Genomic DNA, 22,110 nt, shown 5'->3' on the forward strand with positions numbered 1-22,110 from the left:
ACTGACACCCCCCAAGTAGCTGAGGCTGCCACTTTACTTTCCTGGGGTCAGGGAGGGTAACAAGAACTGTCCGCCCTAATAGAAGGCAAAAATGCACCTGTTATGATGTGATAGACAGGACGTGGGAGGAGCCCCAGGGAGGAGCAGGGCTGTCCCGCCCAGTCCCGGCAGGGGCTTCTCTGCTTGGCCTGGGGCCTCTGCCTGGGCGGGTCATCTTTGTAATCTGCCAAGCCCGCTGTGAAAGCCAGGGCTGGTGGGACTGGAGTGGCTTAGCCTGCACTCCTGAGGCTCTGCACACAGGCACATCAAGCCTGTATAGGCGGACAAGGGAGAAATAGACCCATCCAGCTGGGCACTCATTCTGATGGCAAAGCAGCCGGGGACGTAGGGATCGCAGTTTCCGGCCTGTGCCCGTAGGACACCCTGGCCACCTGACTCCCCTCCCTGCCCCATGGCTGTGTCTGCTGGTCTTGCTCTTGTCTCCGTGAGGTGCCACGCTCCCCTCACCTTATGGCTCCTCCCAAGCCCTGCCCGTCTTGCCCATTCCTAGTGTGAGCTGCCTGGGGTGAGCCATTGGGCCTGCTGCCTCCAGGTACCCGCCGAGCACCAGGTTGCCCTTGCCTGCGCCCTGCCAGCTTGGGCCTTGTGTGTCTGTTGCAGTGTGCTCTTGCCTCCCCTCCCTTTGGTGTATTCATTTGGTTTCTTTTCTTTGAATAGCATAGCATATCGTCGGGTCATTCGTGTCTATCAGTATGAAGTTGGGGATGATCTGTCTGGAAGGTTTTTCTCCTTATTTCTCTTCTTACCTCACTGTGGCTTTACTGATGCACTCTTGACATCCCCAGGCGGCTCCACCCTGACTAACCTGCCGCCCTCGGCCGCTTGGGAAGGAGGGGTCTGTCCTCCCACTGCACCGGCACCCAGCCTCCTGCCCCCAGGTCCTGGGGGGCATTTTCCCCGGGGGGACATGGCATGACTGTGAGTCTGACCTGCTGGGGTAGGAGGAAGCCTGGTGTCTTGCCTTGCTAGAGCACTTTGAACTTGGGGAAATTGCAGAGCTAACCCTGGCTCGCTGGGTTTTAAAAGGGTAGGTTGGGGCGAATGTGGGTACAGGGGAGCCTGGGCTAAAACCCCACCAAGGCCACACACACCGTGTGAATTCGTCCCTGCACGTAACCCTAACTCGTTTGTTGTCTTTGTTTACTGGTAGCCTCTGTGGCCTGGCACTGTGTTCTCTTGGGAAGGAGGCTCCCCAGAGCCCATCTGCTCTCAGAACTTGGTCCTAGAGAGAAGGCTCCCTCCCTGGCTGTGTCTAGAGGATGGAACCGGGATCTGGGGCTTAGTCACAGCCATCTCCCTCCTTTTGGCACAGTTGGTCGTGATCTCCCAGCACTCCACTTGTGTCCTTTGTCTGCAGGGTCGTGCCGTCATTCCCCCTAGAATGGGGCTCCCTCCTCAGGAACCTTGCCAGACACCCAGTTTCTATGGGGAGGCTGTTAGGTTCTCAGCCTCCCCTCTGCCCTGAGGTCTCCTGTCTGTCAGGTGTCAGGGTGTCCCATCCCCCACATGGCTGCAGAGAGGATGCTCAGACAGGCGTGCAGCCGCCCTGCACCCATGGGGGAATCTAAACTCCATTCCTGAGTCATCCTGGCCTTGGGAGCAAGATGAGTGGGCTCAGCCCTGGCCCACACCAAGGCAGCAGCTTCCCATCTCTAAAACGGGAGAAATGCTCCCTGCCCTCCCTGGATCCCTGAGGCCCATTAGGTGAAGATGGCCAATTGCAGTTAGGTTTGGTTTCCTTAAAAGGAATGTGAGGTTGCCAGGCATTGCTCTCTCTGAGAGAAGGTTCGTTCTGAGCTCTCGGCCAGCTGGGAGCAGGCCCCTTTCCTCACTGTCCTTCCATGTTTAGGTCCTGTATGGTGGAAGAGTCGGGGACCCTCGAATCCCAGCTTGAAGCTACCAAAGTAAGTGCCCGTGGGGCTCTGGCCCAGCAGAGACCCTTCACCCAGCGACCCCCCAGGGTACCCCTTCCCTTCCTGGTTTAAAGTCAGGAACCAGATGTGCTATTATACCCTTTTCCTTTGGCCTAAAGCAGTCTAGGGCTTTTCACTATCTTTCTTTCTTTCTTTCTTCATGGAATTTCACTCTCTCGCCCAGGCTGGAGTGCAGTGGTGCGATATTGGCTCACTGCAACCTCCGCCTCCCGGGTTCAAGCAATTCTCCTGCCTCAGCCTTCCAAATAGCTGGACTACAGATGTGTGCCACATCTGGCTAATTTTTGTTTAATTATCTTTTGAGATGGAGTTTCACTCTTGTTGCCCAGGCTGGAGTGCAATGGACGTGGTCTCGGCTCACTGTAACCTCCACCTCCTGGGTTCAAGTGATCCTTCTGCCTCAACCTCCCAAGTAGCTGGGATTACAGGCGCCCACCACCACACCTGGGTAATTTTTGTATTTTTAGTAGAGACAGGGTTTCACCATGTTGGCCAGGCAGGCTGGTTTCAAACTCCTGACCTCGGGTGATCTGCCCGCCTCAGCCTCCCAAAGTGCTGGGATTACAAGCGTGAGCCACCACATCTGGCCTAATTTTTATATTTTTAGTAGAGACAGTGTTTTGCCGTATTGGCCAGGCTGGTCTGGAACTCCTGATCTCCAATGATCTGTCCACCTTGGCCTCCCAAAGTGCTGGGATTACAAGCGTGAGCCACCACTCCCGGCCGATGGCTCTTCACTTTAAAGAAAGTCTTTGGGGCTGGGTGTGGTGACTCACGCCTGTAATCCCAGCACTTTGGGAAGCCGAGGCGGGTGGATTGCTTGAAGTCAGGAGTTCGAGACCAGCCTGGCCAACATGGTGAAACCCCATCTCTACTAAAAATACAAAATATTAGCTGGGTGTGGTGGCAGGCACCTGTAATCCCAGCTACTCGGGAGGCTGAGGCAGAAGAATCACTTGATTCTGGGATGCAGAGGTTGCAGTGACCCGAGATCAGGCCATTGTACTCCAGCCTGGGTGACAAGAGTGAAACCCCGTCTGAAAAAAATTATCTGGGCACAGTGGCCTACACCTGCCCAAAGTCCAGCATGGGCAATATAGCAAGACCTTGTCTTAAAAATAAGGCTGGGTGCAGTGGCCCATGCCTATAATCCCAGAACTTTGGGAGGCCAAGACAGGCGGATCACTTGAGCCTAGGAGTTCAAGACCAGCCTAGTCAATGCAGTGAAACTTCGCCTCTACTAAAAATACAAAAATTAGGCGGCTGTGGTGATGGGCACCTATAATTCCAGCTACTCAGTAGATTGAGGCAGGAGAATCACTTGAACCCGGGAGGTTGCAGTGAGCCAAGATTGCGCGCCACTGCACTCTAGCCTAGGCTCCATCTCAAAAAAAATTTAAAAATAAAAATCTTTGGCCACTGCTCCCTGGAGTCCTCACTATACTTGTCCTTGGCATGCACTGCCCCCTGGCAGGTCTACCAGCTGCTTTGGAACCCTCACATTTAAAGTCTCTCCCTCTATTGAGGTGGTTGGGATTTCTTCAGCTTCACCCCATCCCACTATTCCTAGAATGTTCTTGTTTTACGAGGTCTCAGGCCAGGCCTGGAGCAGGAACCGGAGGGCAGTGAGTGGCTCCTGGGCTGGTGACTGAGCTGAGGGCCCGTGTCTGAGCATCTGTGCTCCCCACCCCTGCAGCGCAAGCACCAGGAAATCCGAGCCATGAGAAGTCAGCTCAAAAAGATCGAGGACCTGGGGGCCGCCATGGAGGAGGCCCTCATCCTGGACAACAAGTACACGGAGCACAGCACCGTGGGCCTGGCCCAGCAGTGGGACCAGCTGGACCAGCTGGGCATGCGCATGCAGCACAACCTGGAGCAGCAGATCCAGGCCAGGTACCCGGGAGGGCTGTGGGCCAGGCTCACAGCCTCAGGGAGGCTGGGGGAGGAAAAGACACGGTCACCTGCTATGTGGAGGGTCTGCTCCCTAATTTCTGTTTTTCTTCCAGGAACACAACAGGTGTGACTGAGGAGGCCCTCAAAGAATTCAGCATGATGTTTAAGTGAGTTGAGTTCAGCCCTACTCGCCCTGGCTGGGTGGGGGGTGTTCGGCAGCAGGGATGTGTGCTGAGCTGCCCTCGGCTTTGTGCTGCAGACATTTTGACAAGGACAAGTCTGGCAGGCTGAACCATCAGGAGTTCAAATCTTGCCTGCGCTCCCTGGGCTATGACCTGCCCATGGTGGAGGAAGGGGAACCTGACCCTGAGTTCGAGGCAATCCTGGACACGGTGGATCCAAACAGGTAAACTAAGGCCAGGTGCTGTGAGCCTCCGTCCTGAGCCCCCACCTGCCCTCCCTGCTCAGGCTCTTGCTCCTCCCCCTCCTAGAGATGGCCACGTCTCCCTGCAAGAATACATGGCTTTCATGATCAGCCGCGAAACTGAGAACGTCAAGTCCAGCGAGGAGATCGAGAGCGCCTTCCGGGCCCTCAGCTCAGAGGGAAAGCCTTACGTGACCAAGGAGGAGCTCTATCAGGTATGGGCCTTAGAAGGTGGGTGAAGAAGTGTCCTTTGGAAAACTAAAGCCAAATTTGTGGCAGAGCTGAGTCTGGGGCAACCGGCCCTGTGCTGGGTATAGGAGTTTTCTCCCCATTTACAAATCAAACTCTCAGTATGGAGAGAAGTCCTGGATCTGCTCGTAGCAGCAGCTCTGAGCTCTGAGCCCCCAGCATCCTGAGACCTGGGAGGTCGGGTTGGAAGTGGGTGCAGCTGGCTCAGGCACCAGGTGCCATCTCTTGCCCCACAGAACCTGACCCGGGAACAAGCCGACTACTGCGTCTCCCACATGAAGCCCTACGTGGATGGCAAGGGCCGCGAGCTCCCCACCGCGTTCGACTACGTGGAGTTCACCCGCTCGCTTTTTGTGAACTGAGCCGCTCCCTGGGTCACCCACCCCTTGCTGCTTGCCCCGCGTCGCCTTGCTGCATGTCCGCTCCTCTGTGTGCTCTCACTTTCCACTGTAACCTTAAGCCTGCTTAGCTTGGAATAAGACTTAGTAGAAAATGGTGCTTCACTAACCCGCTTCCGGTCCAGTCACAATCACCACGTCACTGTGGGGACCCAAATCTATGTCTTGAAGCAGCTGCCCTCATTCCGCCTTCAGAAAATCAAAGCAGCTGGCTCCTCCCCTTGTTCTCTCTCCCACCCTCCCCCAAATGTGTTTTCATGTAAAAGACAAATAAATGATGACTTCCCCCAAAGCTTTGCTTTTCTTCATTCAGCTTACGTCAGAAACACAAGGCAAAGGTTTGCACCCGCCTCCCGGGACCCCTCAGGTCGCCACCTCCGCTGCCAGGCGGTCCAGGTCCTCAGCTTCCCGGGGCCCTTGTTCCGTGAACTCTGTGCTCAGCTGCCACACCTTCACTGTGCCCTGGGCATCGCCCGCAGCCAAGAGCTGAGTGTGCTGGCTGTTGAACTCCAGACAGTAGACAGGGCTTTCATCCTGGGTTTGCTTGATCAAAACTGTGGGTTTCTGGGAGCTTTTCTGGAGATCAAACAGCTGCACGTCACCTGCAAAGAGACAGATAGATAATGTTGAGTAAGAGAAACTCTAGAGACCAACCACATGGCAGGAGGAGGCTAACGCCCAGGTTCAATCCTGTCGTGTGCAGCCACAGTTGCTTTGAGTTGGGTTGCTGGAGGGAAGCCGTCCTTATCCCTACATGCAGTCTCTCCCCAACCCAGAACCCCAGGTAAAAGCAGGGCCCAGACCACCCACCCCTTAAAGAGATCCAGGCCTAGCGGCCCCTTCCTACCTTCCCCAGAGGCAGCTGCAAAAACCAAGGGCCGCACTGGGGACCAGCGCACAGCAAACAGATACTTGAGGGAGAGCTGCAGCGAAGTCAGGGGAGGGGCCTGCAGCATGGAGTACAGGTGGACATGCCCGTCAGTCCCAGCGCTCAGGAAGAGATTCCTAGATGGGATGCAGGGAGCCAGGCAAGGGAATTGGTGCTGGGGTCTGGGTGGTGCTGGCCCCCAACACCAGACCCCTCCTGGGCTGCCAGGCTCGTGAAGGGCCTCCCAGGTCCCTGAGCCTGGAGTTGGTCCTCTCATTAGAGAAGGGACGATGCCTGGGCCAACCACCAAAGACCTGAACACGGGTCTCAGGGTGGGCAGAGGGCAAGCACTTGAAGCAGTTCGTCATGAGGCTTGGCAGGCTAGAGACCCACAGGGCAGGGACACCCCGGCCCCACTGTGCCCCAGGCCTCCCCCACCTACCTGTGGAAGGGGGAACAGCTCACAGAATAGATGGGACCGCCGTGGGGGGAGAAGGTAAACTGTGCTGGGGCCCGCAGGGGCACGGAGCTGGGCATCCGCGTGAGGGCTGCCTCTCTAGCTGCCAGGGAACACTTAAGCGGGAAGCCGCCTTCCGTGCCCAGAATGAACAGCCTGGGGTCAAAGCTGGAGAAGGCCACTGCCGTGGCACCCACCTCGGTCTCCCCGCGTGGATGCTGTGGAGAAACGGCAGCAGCAGGGTCAGAGCCAAGGGCATCAGATGGCACTGTCCCAACAGAGCTAGAGAACAGGAGGGGAGATCACAGCAAGTCAGGCCCGCTGCCACACCTTCCCGCCCCCAAGGCTCACCGGTACAGGCCAGGGCAGTTTCCGGGTGCCCACGTACCTTCTTGAGCTTAGTGCTCCGTGGCAGCTGCTGCATGACCAGGGCGAAGCCCTCTGTGAGCTGCAGCTGACCTGCCCCAACGCCCTGCCAGAGCAACACCTTCCCGTCGGTGGCCACACTCAGCACCTGGAAGCGGTGGCTGTGCCCGGGCTCGGGCAGCCACACCACCTGAGTTGACAGCATGCAGGGCCAGAATGGAGACAAGGGACACCTGCCCAGGTGTCACGCTCCACCCCCACCCTCCCTCTCTTCCAGGAAAAAAAGAATTCTCCAGGAGGACCCAGAGCCAGGCTCACCCACCAGGGGGCAGGCCTGGAGGGTTCCCAGGGCCCTCTCCAGTCCCAGAATCCCAGCGCTGCTCACTTGGTGCCTGCAGAGGAGGCTGGGAATGGCCACAGGGCCCTGGGAGTGGCTCCTGACGGGGGTGACTCATGCTGTGGGAGCTCCGAGAATGCAGGAGGCAGCTGTCCAACTGCCAACGCCCGGGTGACCTTCCTAGGAGAGTGGGCGCCCTCTCCCCAGCTCTGCCTCAGGGCCCACCCCGCCCGGTAGCCCCTGCCCTGACCTGGGACACAGGGTCTGTGTGGGTGTCATCCGTCAGGCCTGTGCGCCACAGCAGCGGGTCCTCAAGACGGCTCAGGTCCCACACCAGCACCTCACCACTGTACAGCCCTCCTGCAGGGACAGTGGGCCTGGGCAGAGGCTCAGCCCCACCCCCAGCCTGAATTCCTGACCAAACACCCACCCCAGCCCACCTCCAGGGCCAGGGCCAGGCGCAGAGCCACTTGGCTGGAAGTCATCCCCGCAGAGGGAGAGTCCTAGCCCCCAGCTCCCCTGCTGTACCCCAGGGAGCTTTGCCGGACACCCCTGCCCTGCGCCTGGCAGCTCCCTCCAGCGTTGCCTGCCCCCTACCACTGACGGCTTCCCAAAGGCACCTGCCTCTTCTGACCTCTCCACAGCCCCCAGCCCTGGCCCCGACCCTGGCCCCCCTTCCTGACTCCTCCCCCGAGTTCCACCCCTCAGGGCTCACTGCAGACCTTCACCTGGGCTCTAGGCTGAGGGGGTCAGGGCCCGCCTTCCTGTCTCCGGGACAAAGGGCCCATGGAAAGCTCCCTTGTGCCCTCTGCAGGGCGGGAAGCCCTGAGAGGAGAGGAGGTGGACGCAGCAGGCAGCTCACCTGCGACGTGGGAGGGCTGCGTGGGGTGGAAGGCCAGACACAGGACAGCGCTGGGGACCTCCACCACGGCCGACGGCTGCCGGGGACACAGGCCTCGCCGGTCCAGGTTCCAGGCACACACAAAGGACTTAAGGGTGCCCCAGTCCCCATGGTCCAGCCTGCGCAGGGACAGGCTTCAGCCGGCTGTGCCCCTGGGTGGGGCTCCTATCACCCACCCCACCTCTCTCCCCACTAGCCCCTGACACACTCGCTGTGTCCTTGTCACCACCAGACACTACTCTGGGTATTGAAGTGGCCCACGCTCTACTCTAGCACCCCAAGGGTTTGGCATTCTCTGGAAAATGGTCCCCAGGCACCAAGGACGGTCCATGCCATGCAGGATGGGGAAGCAGCTGGTGGGGCGGGCGAGGCAGGCAGGCCCAGGGCCGCCAGGCAGGGGGGAGGGTGGTCCTGGCACTCAGCCCCACTGCCTGCTCTTCTGCCACTTGTTGTCAACCCTGCCCAGGAAGCCTTCAGAAGAGACTCCCAGGATGGCCAAGCTCTTGGAACCAACCCTTCCCTGTGCAGCTACAGAGACAAGGCCCAACGAGGGTCCCGGGGTGGCGCGCTGCCCCTCACCCACCCCCCGCTGCCACTCACCGGCCGTAGGCACAGGCCACCACGGAGCCAGTGGAGTTCCAGGAGATGCTGGTCACATGCAGACCCTGCGCTTGGGCTAGCGGGTAGCCCAGGGTATACAGACAAGACACCTGCGGAGACATCCCCAACCCTGAGTCCCAAAGCCACCAGCAGGGGGCCTCGTGACTGCCTAACCAAACCCCACCTAGGCCAGGCCACCCTCGGCCCTAGAGGCCCTCAAGTCCATCAGCCAGGCCTAGAGGAAAATGTGGCACATTCATCCCCACATCTGCCCCAGCAGGATGTCTCCAGAAGCCCGGAAGGCATGGCCTAAGAAGCAAGGCCGATCAGGCTCCCGCTCAGAGCGGTGGCTGCCCTCACAGGCACACTCCACAGTTTCCAAGCCTCAGGGGCTGCAGCAGGAAGGTGGGGATGGTTGCCCAGCAGCATAAAAGTGCTCAACGCAGCCAAGTACAAGGGGTCAAGCAAACCATCCGACGTCACGTTGTGCTACATGCACATGATTTTTTGTTGGTGGTTGTGGTTAGTTGGTTGGTTTTCTTTTTTGAGACAGTCTCACTCTGCGGCCCAGGCTGGAGTGCAATGGTACAATCTCCGCTCACTGCAAATGCCACCTCCCGGGTTCAAGTGATCCTCATGCCTCAGCCTCCCAAGTAGCTGCGATTACAGGCGAGCGCCACCACACCTGGCTAATTTTTGTATTTTTATCAGAGATGGGGTTTCACCATGTTGCCCAGGCTAGTCTCGAACTCCTGACCTCAGGTGATCTGCCTGCCTCGGTCTCCCAAAGTGCTGAGATGACAGGAGTGAGCCGCTGTGCCTGCCTGCACACAATTTTTTTTTTTTTTTTTTTGAGACAGAGTCTTGCTCTGTCCCCCAGGCTGGAGTGCAGTGGCGCGATCTCTGCTCACTGCAAGCTCCGCCTCCTGGGTTCACGCCATTCTCCTGCCTCAGCCTCCCAAGCAGCTGGGACTACAGGCGCCTGCCACCACACCTGGCTAATTTTTTGTATTTTTAGTAGAGACGGGGTTTCACCGTGTTAGCCAGGATGGTCTCGATCTCCTGACCTCGTGATCCGCCCGCCTCGGCCTCCCAAAGTGCTAGGATTACAGGCTTGAGCCACCGCGCCTGGCCTGCACACAATTTTTTGTCAAGCTCTGGCATCTTGCTTTCAGCCCCAAAGCCGGCCAGAGCCACGTGTGAGGAGGCTGACGACCAGCCTAGCCAGGGGTAGGCACCAGCTGCCCAGGAAGTGGTGTGTGCCAGGAATCCAAACAGCCTCTCAGATCCTCTGACGTTTCAGATCTGTTGACCTCATGATTCTACATAAAGAAACTATCTACTGAAGGCCAGGCACAATGGCTCACGCCTGTAATGTCAGCACTTTGGGAGGCTGAGGCAGGAGGATAGCTTGAGCTCAGGAGTTCAAGACCAGCGTAGGCAAGATGGTGAAACCCCATCTCTACCAAAAACACAAAAATTAGCTGAGCATAGGAGCCAGAGCCTGTAATCCCAGCTACTCTGGAAGTTGAGGTGGGAGGATCACTTGAACCCAGGAGACAGAGGTTGCACTGCTGATCTCAAGCCTAAGCAACAGAGCAAGACCCTGTCTCAAAAACAACAAAAAAAAAAAAAAAAAAAAAAAAAAAAAAAGACCAGGCCTGGTGGCTCACGCCTGTAATCCCAGCACTTTGGAAGGTGGAGGCGGGCGGATCACAAGGTCTGGAGTTCAAGACCATCTTGGCCAACATGGTGAAACTCCGTCTCTACTAAAAATACAAAAAATGAGCTGGGTGTGGTGGCAGGTGCCTGTGGTCCCAGCTACTCAGGAGGCTGAGGCAGCAGAATAGCTTGAACCCGGGAGGCAGAGGTTGCAGTGAGCCCAGATTGCACCATTGCACTCCAGCGTGGCGACAGAGCGAGACTCCATCTCAAAAAAAAAAAAAAAAAAAAAAAAAAAAAAAAAATTCATTTTGTAAAAAAATAAAAAAAAACTATCCACTGGAAAGACTCCACACTCCACAAAGAGCTCCACAGCACACCCCGTGCACTGCTGCACCATGTGCAAGAGGTGCCTCTGCTGTGGAGAACAAGCTGGCAGGAGACCAGGACCAGCAACTCTATTCCTAAGTTTAGACCCAAGAGAAATGAAAACTCATGTCCACATGGACATCTGTACACCAATGTCCACAGGAGCATGACTCACTATAGCCAAAAAGGGGAACAGCCCAAATGTCCACCAGCTGATGAGTGGCTAAATGAATGTGGTCTGTCGATGGAACACCATGCAGCTGTAAAAAGGAACGCAGCACCAATCCAAGCCACGACTCGCGTGAACCTATTATTTTCAGACAAAGCTATACAGTGGGCTGGGGGTGGAAGGAAGCTCTTGCAGGCCTCATAATGTTCACTTTCTTGATCTGGGTTTTGGTTCAAGAAATGTTTATACTTTGTAAAAAATCATATCAGGAGGCTGAGGCAAGAGCATCTCTTGAGCCCATCTGAACTACAGCCTGGGCAACATAGGAAGACCCTAACTCTAAAAAAATTTTTTTGGCCAGGCGCGGTGGCTCACGCCTGTAATCACAGCACTTTGGGAGGCCGAGGCAGGCGGATCACCTGAGGTCAGGAATTCGAGACCAACCTGACCAGCAATAGTGAAATCCGGCTTTACCAAAAATACAAAATTAGCTGGGCGTGGTGGCGGGCGCCTGTAATCCCAGCTGCTCAGGAGGCTGAGACAGGAGAATCGCTTGGACCCGGGAGGCAGAGGTTGCAGTGAGCCAAGATCGTGCCACTGCACTCCAGCCTGGGTGACAGAGCGAGACTCCGTCTCAAAAAAATAAAAAAAAAGAAAAAGACAAAAGCTCCCTCATCTCAAACCCAATGCTGTCTGCCCAACTGGCCATCAGAATTTACAGGGTCATGACTCTGGACTGTACCTGGAGGGCAGATGACCCAGAGCGTGGTAGTGAAACCGGAGACTGGGGTTCAAATTCTGGCTCAGCCAGGGCATAGCTGTGTGGACCTGGACAAGGCACTTAACCTCTCTCAGCCTCATCTATAAACTGAAGATTATAATAGCACTACCTCATACAGTTGTTTTGTTTGTTTGTCTTTTTTTGAGATGGAGTCTTGCTCTGTCGCCCAGGCAGGAGTGCAGTGGTGCAGTCTCAGCTCACTGCAACCTCTGTCTCCCGGGTTAAAGCGATTCTCCTGCCTCAGCCTCCCAAGTAGCTGGAACTACAGACGTGGGCCACCATGCCCGGCTAATTTTTGTATTTTTAGTAGAGAGGGGGTTTCAATATGTTGGCCAGCCTGGTCTCGAACTCCTGACCTCAGGTGATCTGCCCACCTTGGCCTCCCAAAGTGCTGGGATTACAGGTGCAAGCCACTGCGCCCGGCCTCATACAGTTGTTTTGAGGAGTGAAGAAGATACCACAGGAGACATTTTTTTTTTTTTTTTTTTGAAACGGAGTCTCGCTCTGTAGCCCAGGCTGGAGTGCAGTGGCGCGACCTCGGCTCACTGAAAGCTCCGCCTCCCGGGCTCACGCCATTCTCCTGCCTCAGCCTCCCGAGTAGCTAGGACTATAGGTGCCCGCCACCACACCTGGCTAATTTTTTTTTGTATTTTTAGTAGAGACGGGGTTTCACTGTGTTAGCCAGGATGGTCTTGATCTCCTGACCTCGTGATCCACCCGCCTCAGCCTCCCAAAGGGCTGGGATTACAGGCGTGAGCCACCGCACCTGGCCAAGGAGACATTCTTAAACTGTGCCTGGCCCAAAGAAGGCCCTCACTGCACTGTACATGGGGAGGCAGGGCAGCCGGGCCACCCAGGCTCTAGCCTGCCTCCACTGCTCACCCTCTCAGTTTCACACTGGACGTTACTTCCACATAGGGTGTCCATCTCCCTAACTGTAAAGTGGACAGAACACCACCAACCTCAAGGTCAGCAGTGAAGGCTCACTGACTTATTCTTAGGGAACCTAGCCCAGTACCAGGCAGGACATTAGAACCTGGTAATTGCTGGCCGTGATGACGACTGGCACGGCTGTTATTTGTGGGAAGGAAAACAAGGGGAGACAGAAGTGGGGCAGGGGCTCGACCCAAGGCTGCACCAGCCCATCCCCTACCATCTGCTGCTGCTCGGTCCAGTTCACCTCGAAGCCATCAAACGCGTGGCTCCGCCAATTCTTGTTCAGCTCTCGGATGACCATGGCCTCCACTCTCCGAAGAAAGGCTGCGAGCCGGGGTATGTCGTCCCGGGACGGGGGCTGCACGCTGACAGGCACAGGGGCCTCCGTCTGCACCTGGGCGTCCACATGATTCCTGGCCTGGGCGGATGCGCTGGCAGTGGCAATGCTGGACGTCTGGCAACTTTTCTGGGGGGAGGGTGAAAACAAGTGTCACCACCCAGCTGTCCTCGCACAGCCCCCGCCCAGCCCCCTGCCTGCCCCTCCTGCTTGACCCCCTCCTTGCTGCTGTGGGTCTCAGGCTAGGGGCCTCTCTCAGTGAGGTCTCGGTTGGAGATGGCCCCTTGATTCTCCTATGTCTCACAATCAAACAGTGCCAGCCAATCAGAGCACTGTGTCCCTACCTCAGCCACAGTGACCAATTCAGGGCTGGCCAAGTGGCCCACACAGGCCAGTGAGACCGTGCCCAAGATTTTTGGTACAATTCGGAGGAGTCAGAGGGCTCCATTTCTGAAGACAAGGAGGGCAGGCAGAACCACATCGGCTCACAGCAGCACCCTGGCAGACACATGGTCTGATGCCCATGAACACCCCAGCTTCACACCACCAGGCCCTCCCTCAGCAGGCAGCCCTCCCAGCACCCGGGTGAGCAACAGCAGCTTCGGCATCCACTATGAGCTGCTGGGTGGGAGGCAGAGCACCGCCCCCAGAGGCCTTGCTCTCCACCCTGCCACCACGCCTACTATTCCTGGTCCCCTGCTTACAGCTGTACCTGGCACAGGTACAAACATCAGAACAGGGAAGGAGAGGCCAGCCTCCCTTTCTTACAGACATGCCCAATCTGCACCAAACGAAGGCTCTCTGGGCGGAAGCAATCATGGTGATTGCTGCTATCTGTGAGGGGCTCTCCTCGGGTGGCTGCTCAAGGGACAATGACAAGGCCCTGGACTGCCACTCCCTCCTTCCCATCTCATGCGGGATTAGAGCTGGGCCAGGAGGCAAGCCTGGAGGAAGGAAGGTGGTCGGACTCACCAGGACAGTTCTCTTCTGAACACAAGAGGCCTCAGCACTGGTACCTACCCTCACCTCCACAGGCCACTCAATTCTCTCTGCTTATCTGTGTCCTAGTGAACCGTGAGCCCCCCAGCATAACACTCTGTCTGATCTTTGTATCCCCAGCACAAGACAATGTTCATTATACACCACACCACACACACACACACACACACAAACTGGCATATGGCTCACACCTGTAACCACATTTTGGGAGGCCGAGGCAAATTAGCCAGATGTGGTGGCACGTGCCTGTAATCCTAGCTACTCAGGAGGCTGAGGCAGAAGAACTGCTTGAACCTGGGAGGCAGAGGTTGCACTGAGCCGATAATCACGCCACTGCACTCCAGCCTGGCCTATGGAGGGAGACTGTCTCAAAAAAAAAAAAAAAAAAAAATTACTTATTGAGGCTGGGCGCAGTGGCTCACGCCTGTAATCCCAGCACTTTGGGAGGCCGAGGCGGGTGGATCACGAAGTCAGGAGATCGAGACCATCCTGGCTAATACAGTGAAACCCCATCTCTACTAAAAATACAAAAACATTAGCCGGGCATGGTCGTGGGTGCCTGTAGTCCCAGCTACTCAGGAAGGCTGAGGCAGGATAATGGCGTGAACCTGGAGGCAGAGCTTGCAGTGAGCCGAGATCGCGCCACTGCACTCCAGCCTAGGTGACAGAGCGAGACTCCATTTCAAAAAAAAAAAATTACTTATTGAGCATCTACTTGCCAGGCACTGTCTGGGTAATGAGGACACAGCAGAAAAGAAAATGTGTAAGATTCTTGTGCCCCAGGCGCTTACACAGGGGTGGGGAAGAGATGAATAAACAACAAAAAAACACCAAATCTACACAGCACTGAGCACATGCAGAGGCACGAGAAAGGAAGGAAACAGCCAGGGAGGCTGTCAGGATGGGATGGCGAGGGTGGCCTCTTAGGGAGGTGGCATTTGAACTGAGATGTGAAGGACATGAAGGAGCCAGCCAAGTGGAAAGCTTGAGGAAGGAGTGTCGTGGGCCAGAATAAAATGTTATGGAGGAAAATTGCCCGAGCGCAGTGGCTCACGCCTGTAATTCCAGCACTTTAGGAGGCTGAGGCAAGAGGATCACTTGAGTCCAGGAGTTTGAGACCAGCCTGGGCAACAGAGAGAAACTCTGTACCTACAAAACAATTAAAAATTTGCCAGAAGCCGGGCGCAGTGGCTCAGGCCTATAATCCCAGCACTTTGGGTGGCCGAGGCGGGTGGATCACGAGGTCAGGAGTTTAAGACCAGCCTGGCCATGATGATGAAACCTCGTCTCTACTAAAAATACAAAAAAATTAGCCAGGCGCAGTGGCAGGCGCCTGTAATCCCAATTACTCAGGAGGCTGAGGCAGGAGAATCACTTGAACTTCGGGGGCGGAGGTTGCAGTGAGCCAAGATCGTGCCACTGTACTCCAGCCTGAGTGAGAGAGTAAGACTCCATCTCAAAAAAAAAAAAAAAAAAAAAAAAAGTGCCAGGCATGACGGCGCATCCTGTAGTCCCCAGCTACTCAGAAGGCTAAAGTGGGAAGATTGCTTGAGCCCAGGAAGTGGAGGCTGCAGTGAGCCGTTGAATGTGCCACTGCATTCCAGCTGGGGAAACAGAGCAAATAAAGCCCAAGAAGACGTGTTGGACTCTGGGAATCATGGAAAGAAGGGAATCCAGGGTGACCCTGGGATCTGCACTGAGAACCTGTGGACAGGGCGTCCCCAGATGTGAGGTCACACTCAGGCAGAGAACACAGGGCAGTTCTGTGGGGCCTGCTTTGGATTCAGATGCCTCAGCCACCCACGGGGAGGCACCAAGTATTTCTGGGGGAGGTCACGAAGCTCTGGAGAGTTTCTGACCAGACATGTGACTTGAAGCCACAGAGCTGGAGGAGGCTGCTGAGGGACCACACACACCAAGGAATGAATGAATGGGCCAGGGGATCAGAAAGTGCATGTGCCGAGCCAAGATGCAAGGGGACTAAGGGAGAATCTCAAACACCATGGAAGCCACGATCCTGATGACAGTGCCAGCTGGTAAGAGCTCACGTCCAGGCACTGTGCCAAGAACTTCACCCACATCACCCTTCTTCCTCACAACCACCCTACGAAGTAAATCCTATCTTCATATTAATGTTGGCACTGAGGCACAGAGAAACTCACTCAAGGTCACACAGCAAAAGGTGATCGACTTGAACCCAGGCGGCGTTTTTTTTTTTTTTTTTTTTTTAAGACAGGGTCTTACTCTGTTGCCCAGGCTGGAGTGCAATGAAGTGGTCATAGCTCATTGCAATCTACCTCTGCCTCTTGGGCTCAGGCAATCCTCCCACCTCAGCCTCCCAAGTAGCTGGGACTACAGGTCCACAACAACCACACCTGGCTGATTTTTTAAAAGAATTTTTTCATAGAGACAGGGTCTCACTATATTACCTAGGCTTGTCTCCAACTCCTGGGCTCAAGTGATCCTCCCTCCTCGGCCTCCCAAAGTACTGGGATTATCGGCGTGAGCCACCGCGCCTGGCCAACCTGACTTGCCACTAGATTGTCTGACCTCATGACAGTAAACTGCACCTTAGCCACGGTGCTCTCCCGAACAAGTGCGAAGCCGGGCTGCACCATGTCTCACTGCGCTCTGCTTCATACGCTTTGCAGATACAGCACTTTTCACAAACTGAAGGATCACGGTGCCCCTGCACTGAGCAAGCCTATTGGGCCATTTTCCCTACAGCGTGCACTTAGTTCACGCCTCTGCCGCATTTTGGCAATTCTCACAATATTTCAAATTTATTCATTCTTATTACATCTGTTATACTGACTTGTGATCGATGATCTTTTATGTTACTACAGCAATTGTTTTGCAGCACCACAAATCGTGCCTATGTCAGACGGTGAACTTCATCGATAAATGTTGCGTGTGATTTGACTGCTCCACTGACCAGCTATTCCCTGTCTCTCTCTCTCTCCTTGGGCCTCCCTATTCCGAGACAAAACAATATTGAAAGTAAGCTAATTAGGCCAGGCGCAGTGGCTCATGCCTGTAATCCCAGCACTTTGGGAGGCCGAGGTGGGCACATCACCTGAGGTCAGGAGTTCAAGACCAGCCTGCCCAATGGGGTGAAATCCCATCTCTACTAAAAAAAAAAAAAAAATACAAAAATTGGCCGGGCATAGTGGCACATGCCAATAATCTCAGCACTTTGGGGGGCCAAGGCGGGCGGATCACCTGAGGTCAGGAGTTCGAGACCAGCCTGGCCAACACAGCAAAACCCCGTCTCTACTAAAAATACATAAATTAGCTGGGCATGGTGGCGCACACCTGTAACCCCAGCTACTCAGGAGGCTGAGGCAGGAGAATCACTTGAACCAATCCTGGGCAACAAGAGTGAAACTCTGTCTCAAAAAAAAAAAAAAATTACCCAAGCATGGTGGCGGGCGCCTGTAGTCCCAACTACTTGGGAGGCTGAGGCAGGAGAATCACTTGAACCCAAGAAGCAGAGGTTGCAATGAGCCGAGATCGTGCCACTGCACTCTGGCCTGGGCAATAAAGTGAGACTCCATCTCAAAAAAAAAAAAAAAAAAATGGTAAGCCAATTAATATCCCTACAGGGGCCTCTAAATGTTCAAGGGAAAGGAAGAGTTCCAAGTCTCTTAATTCAAAAGCTAGATAAGATTAAGCTTAGTGAGGAGGGCATGTTGAAAGCTGAGACAGGCTGAAGCCAGGCCTCTTGCAACAAACAGCCAAGTTGTGAATGCAAAGGAAAAGTCCTTGAAGGAAATGAAAAGCGCTGCTCCAGGGAACACACAGATTACAAGTGAAACAGCTTATTGCTGATAGGGATAAAGTTTAGTGGCCTAGATAGAAAATCAATCCAGCCACATTTCCTTAAGACACCGTAACCCAGATCAAGGTCCTAACTCTCTTCAACTCCATGAAGGCTGAGAGAGGTGAGGAAGCTTCAGAAGAAAAGTGTGAAGCCAGCAGAGGTTGGCTAATGAGGTTTAAGGGAAGAAGCCATCTCCATAATGTACAAATACGAGGTGAAGCAGCAAGTGCTGCTGGAGAAGCCGGAGCAAGTTCTCCAGATCTAGCTCAGATTACTGATGAAGGTGGCCGCACTAAACAGATTTTTTTTTTGTTGGTTTTTTGTTTTTTTTTTTTAAGACAGAGTCTCACTCTGTCACCCAGGCTGGAGTGCAGTGGTAAGATCTCGGCAACCTTCGCCTCCTGGGTTCTAGCAATTCTTCTGCCTCAGCCTCCCGAGTAGCTGGGATTACAGATGCCTGCCACCACACCTGGCTGATGTTTGTATTTTTAATAGAGACAGGAAATCACCATGTCAGCCAGGCTGGTCTCAAACTCCTGAACTCAGGTGATCAGCCCGCCTGGGCCTCCCAAAGCGCTGGGATTACAGGCATGAGCCACCACACCTGGCCCAGATTTTCAAAGTAGATGAAACATTGGAAGGACATGCCATCTAGGAATTTGGAAACTAGAAAGAAGTCAATGCCTGGCGGCTGGGTGCGGTGGCTCACGCCTGTAATCCCAGCAATTTGGGAGGCCAAGGTGGGCGGATCACAAGGTCAGGAGATGGAGAGCATCCTGGCTAACACAGTGAAACCGTGCCTCTACTAAAAATACAAAAATTTAGCCGGGCGTGGTGGTGGGCGCCTGTAGTCCCAGCTACTCAGGAGGCTGAGGCAGGAGAATGGCGTGAACCCGGGAGGTGGAGGTTGCAGTGAGCCAAGACTGTGCCACTGCACTCCAGCCTGGGTGACAGAGCAAGACTCTGTCTCAAAAAAAAAAAAAAAAAAAAAGTCAATGCCTGGCTTCAAAGCTTCAAAAGACAGGCTGACTCTCTTGTTAGGGGCTAATGCAGCTGATGACTTCAAGTAAAAGCCAAAGCTCATTTATATCCAGATAATTCTAGGGCCCTTACAAATTATGCTAAGCCAGGGTAATCCCAGCACTTTGGGAGGCTGAGAAGGGTGGATCATTTGAGTCCAAGAGTTTGTGACCAGCCTAGGAAACATAGGGAAACCCAGTCTCCACAAAAAATTTAAAAATTAGCCAGGTTGGCTGGGCACAGTGGCTCACACCTGTAATCCCAGCAATTTGGGAGGCCAAGGCGGGCAGATCATGAGGACAGGAGTTCGAGACCAACCTGATCAACGTGGTGAAACCCCGTCTCTACTAAAAATACAAAAATCAGTCAGGCATGGTGGAGCGCACCTGTAATCCCAGCTACTTGGGAGGCTGAGGCAGAAGAATCACTTGAACCCGGGAAGCAGAGGTTGTGGTGAGCTGAGATCACGCCATCACACTCCAGCCTAGGCAACAAGAGCGAAACTCTGTCTCAAAAAACAAACAACAAAAAAAACAATAATATGGCACCTGCAAATTTCCTGTGAATTGGTAAGAAGCCACCATTACTCTTTGTGCTCCAGGATACCTAAGTCAACTTTCCATGGTTTGAGATCCCTTTGGGGACGAGGCCCAAGTCCATACCCTGCCACCATGCCAGGCAGTGTGTGACTGGCAAGAGGGTAAGGCTCCAATAAGCCACCCCCGGGGAAGTCAGAGAAAGAAATGGGGCATGGGAGTCGGGATCCTCGCTTCCTAGGCCACTCTCAGAGGGGAGTGTGGAGGACGCTGGGCCCAGAGCCAGCCTCCCACACCTAGATCAGGAGCCAGGCGCTATGGCTCACGCCTGTAATCCCAACACTTTGGGAGGCCAAGGCGGGTGGATCACGAGGTCAGGAGATCGAGACCATCCTGGCCAACATGGTAAAACCCCATCTCTACTAAAAATACAAAAAATTAGCCAGGCGTGGTGGCACACGCCTGTAATCCCAGCTACTCAGGAGGCTGAGGCAGAACTGCTTGAACCTGGGAGGCAGAGGTTGCAGTGAGCCGAGATCGCACCACTGCACTCCAGCCTGGGCAACACAGCGAGACTCCGTCTCAAAAATAAATAAATAAGTAAATAAATAAATAAATAAATAAATAAAGTGTGTTCAGGGGAATACAAAGGGCTGGGCCAGACTTTATGTAATCACACCAGGACATCCTCGGAGGAAATCAGAGAACAGTAATTACCAAAGCAAGACCAGCAGGGTCCACCCTCTTGAGAGTCTGAGGTCCCAGGGACCCTCTGCAGCCTGAAGCCCAATTCTCTTGCCCCAAGAGAGCCTGCAGCCATGGAGAAGCCCAAAACATCAGCACTCCTGCCTCTCAGAGGAGGGAAACTGAGGCCCAGAAAGGTGAGGAGATGCCTCCTGGGAAATCCACCTGCCCCACAGGACCCGTTTCTTGGAAAACCTCCTACCCAAGCCACAAGCTAGGCCCCAAGCCCGACTTCTCTGACTGAATGAAAACCGAACACTGGCCGGGCACAGTGGCTCACACCTGTAATCCCAGCACTTTGGGAGGTCGAGGCAGGAGGATCACTTGAGGCCAGGAGTTTGAAACCACCCTGGCCAACATGGCAAAACCCCATCTCTACTAAAAATACAAAAATTAGTCAGGTGTAGTGGCACATGCCTGTAACCCCAGCTATTCGGGAGACTGAGGCAGGAGAATCACTTGACCCAGTAAGGTAGAGGTTGCAGTGGGCTGAGATCGCACCATTGCACTCCAGTCTGGGCAACAGAGCCAGACTCTGTCTCAAACAAGCCCACTCCAGCAGGGGGTGCCATATGCTAGAGATCTCCTGGGCCGGGCCAGACCAAGCCAGGCCCAGCCAAGCCAAGTGGGTAGGGCCAGGCATGGTGGCTCAGGCCTGTAATCCTAGCCTTTTGGGAGGCCGAGGCAGGCAGATCACTTGAGGCCAGGAGTTCGAGACCAGCCTGGCCAACATGGTGAAGCCCTGTCTCTACTAAAAATACAAAAAAAAAAAAAAAATTAGTCAAGCATGTTGGTGGGCGACTGTAATTGATGCTACTAGGGAGGCTGAGGTGGGAGGATGGCTTGAACCTGGGAGGTGTGGGTTGCAGTAAGCCAAGATCGTGCCACTGCACTACAGCCTGGGCGACAGAGACTCCGTTTCAAAAAAAAAAAGAGAGAGAGAGAGAATCTGCTGGGCCAGAAGCTACAGCCAGTCCAGAAGAGGCACTCATTTAGAGGCCCAGAGCTAGGCAGCCAGGTCAATTCAGAGGAGGGATGCAGCAGAGGCCTGCCAGGGGCTGAAAGCACATAAGAAACCATTCAATTCAGCATTTCCTAGGCACCTCTGGGACACAGAAAACTACAGGAGACTCACCCCTGCCCTCAAGGAGCTAAATCATGGGAGACAGACCTGAATGTCAAAAATGCACCCCACTGGGAAAAAGCTCAATAGATCGAGGTGATGACTGTGCACTGGAATTATACTTGATGCCTCTGAATTGCACACTTTTTAAAATGGTTAAAATGGGCCAGACATGGTGGTTCACAGCTTTAATTTCAGCACTTTGGGAGGCTGAGTGGGAGGCTCACGTGAGGTCAAGAGTTCAATACCAGCTGGGTAACAAAGCAAGACCTCTGACTCTAAATTTTCCAAATTAGCCAGGCGTGATGGTGTGCACCTGTAGTTCTATCTACTCAGGAGACTGACGTGGGAGGATCACTTAAGCTCGAGTTTGAGGCTGCAGTGAGCTACGATCACATCACTGCATTCCAGGCTGGGAGACAGAATCAGACCACCAGCACTTTGGGATGCCAAGGTGGGAGGATCATTTGAGGTCAGGAGTTCGAGACCAGCCTGGCCAACATGGTGAAACCCCCCCCCCCCCCGTCTCTATTAAAAATACAAAAAAGAGCCAGGCCTAGTGGGACGTGCCTATAATTCCAACTACTGGGGAGGCTAAGGTGGGAGAACTGCTGGAACTCAGGGGGCAGAGATTGCAGCAGTGAGCCAAGACTGCACCACTGCACTCCAGCCTGGGCAAGACAGTGAGACTCCATCTCAAAAAAAAAATAAAAAAAAAAACTGGGCCAGGTGCAGTGGCTCACACCTGTAATTCCAGCACTTTGGGAGGCTGGGGCAGGCAGATCACGAGGTCAGGAGTTCAAGACCAGCCTCACCAACATGGTGAAACCCCATCTCTACTAAAAATACAAAAATTAGCTGGGCATGGTGGTGCGTGCCTGTAGTCCCAGCTACTAAGGAGGCTGAGGCAGGAGAATCACTTGAACCCGGGAGGCAGAGGTTACAGTGAGCTGAGATCACGCCATTGCACTCCAGCCTGGGTGACAGAGCGAGACTCTGTCTAAAAAATAAATAAATAAATGAAAAATTTTTTTTAAAAAGTAACTCTACTGGAAAGCAGCTGGATTAAACTAGTGGTTCTAGTGGTTCTCAAACTTTGCTAAGCATTAGAATCATTTAGGGAG

General features: G+C 54.4%; 2 protein-coding genes across 12 annotated transcripts in view; one reads left to right on the forward strand and one right to left on the reverse strand.

The window, feature by feature from the left end:
• Positions 1-5,250, forward strand: part of SPTAN1 (spectrin alpha, non-erythrocytic 1) — an 80,332-nt gene extending 75,082 nt beyond the window's left edge. For 5 of the 8 annotated variants that reach the window (XM_058445966.1, XM_058445961.1, XM_058445962.1 and 2 more), the window contains 6 exons: positions 1,910-1,964; positions 3,691-3,887; positions 4,001-4,054; positions 4,147-4,293; positions 4,379-4,526; positions 4,797-5,250. In XM_058445966.1, the coding sequence (XP_058301949.1) occupies positions 1,910-1,964; positions 3,691-3,887; positions 4,001-4,054; positions 4,147-4,293; positions 4,379-4,526; positions 4,797-4,922 (727 nt within the window). In that variant the 3' untranslated portion in view covers positions 4,923-5,250. Of the gene's footprint in view, positions 1-717; positions 781-1,909; positions 1,965-3,690; positions 3,888-4,000; positions 4,055-4,146; positions 4,294-4,378; positions 4,527-4,796 lie in introns of all 8 variants that reach the window. The other 3 variants (XM_058445965.1, XM_058445959.1, XM_058445960.1) reach the window with 1 other exon arrangement.
• The window catches only part of DYNC2I2 (dynein 2 intermediate chain 2), a 29,376-nt gene continuing 12,502 nt past the window's right edge, over positions 5,237-22,110 (reverse strand). Inside the window, exons 2-9 of one of the 4 annotated variants that reach the window (XM_032165319.2) lie at positions 12,622-12,870; positions 8,488-8,597; positions 7,849-8,006; positions 7,237-7,346; positions 6,672-6,839; positions 6,269-6,501; positions 5,806-5,963; positions 5,237-5,560 (exon numbers count right to left, since the gene is read on the reverse strand). In XM_032165319.2, the coding sequence (XP_032021210.1) occupies positions 5,322-5,560; positions 5,806-5,963; positions 6,269-6,501; positions 6,672-6,839; positions 7,237-7,346; positions 7,849-8,006; positions 8,488-8,597; positions 12,622-12,870 (1,425 nt within the window). In that variant the 3' untranslated portion in view covers positions 5,237-5,321. The remainder of the gene's footprint in view (positions 5,561-5,805; positions 5,964-6,268; positions 6,502-6,671; positions 6,840-7,236; positions 7,347-7,848; positions 8,007-8,487; positions 8,598-12,621; positions 12,871-22,110) is intronic. The other 3 variants (XM_032165320.2, XM_058445968.1, XM_032165321.2) reach the window with 3 other exon arrangements.

This window comes from Hylobates moloch, unplaced genomic scaffold (assembly GCF_009828535.3).
Source record: "Hylobates moloch isolate HMO894 unplaced genomic scaffold, HMol_V3 SCAFFOLD_10, whole genome shotgun sequence".
NCBI lineage: Eukaryota > Metazoa > Chordata > Mammalia > Primates > Hylobatidae > Hylobates > Hylobates moloch.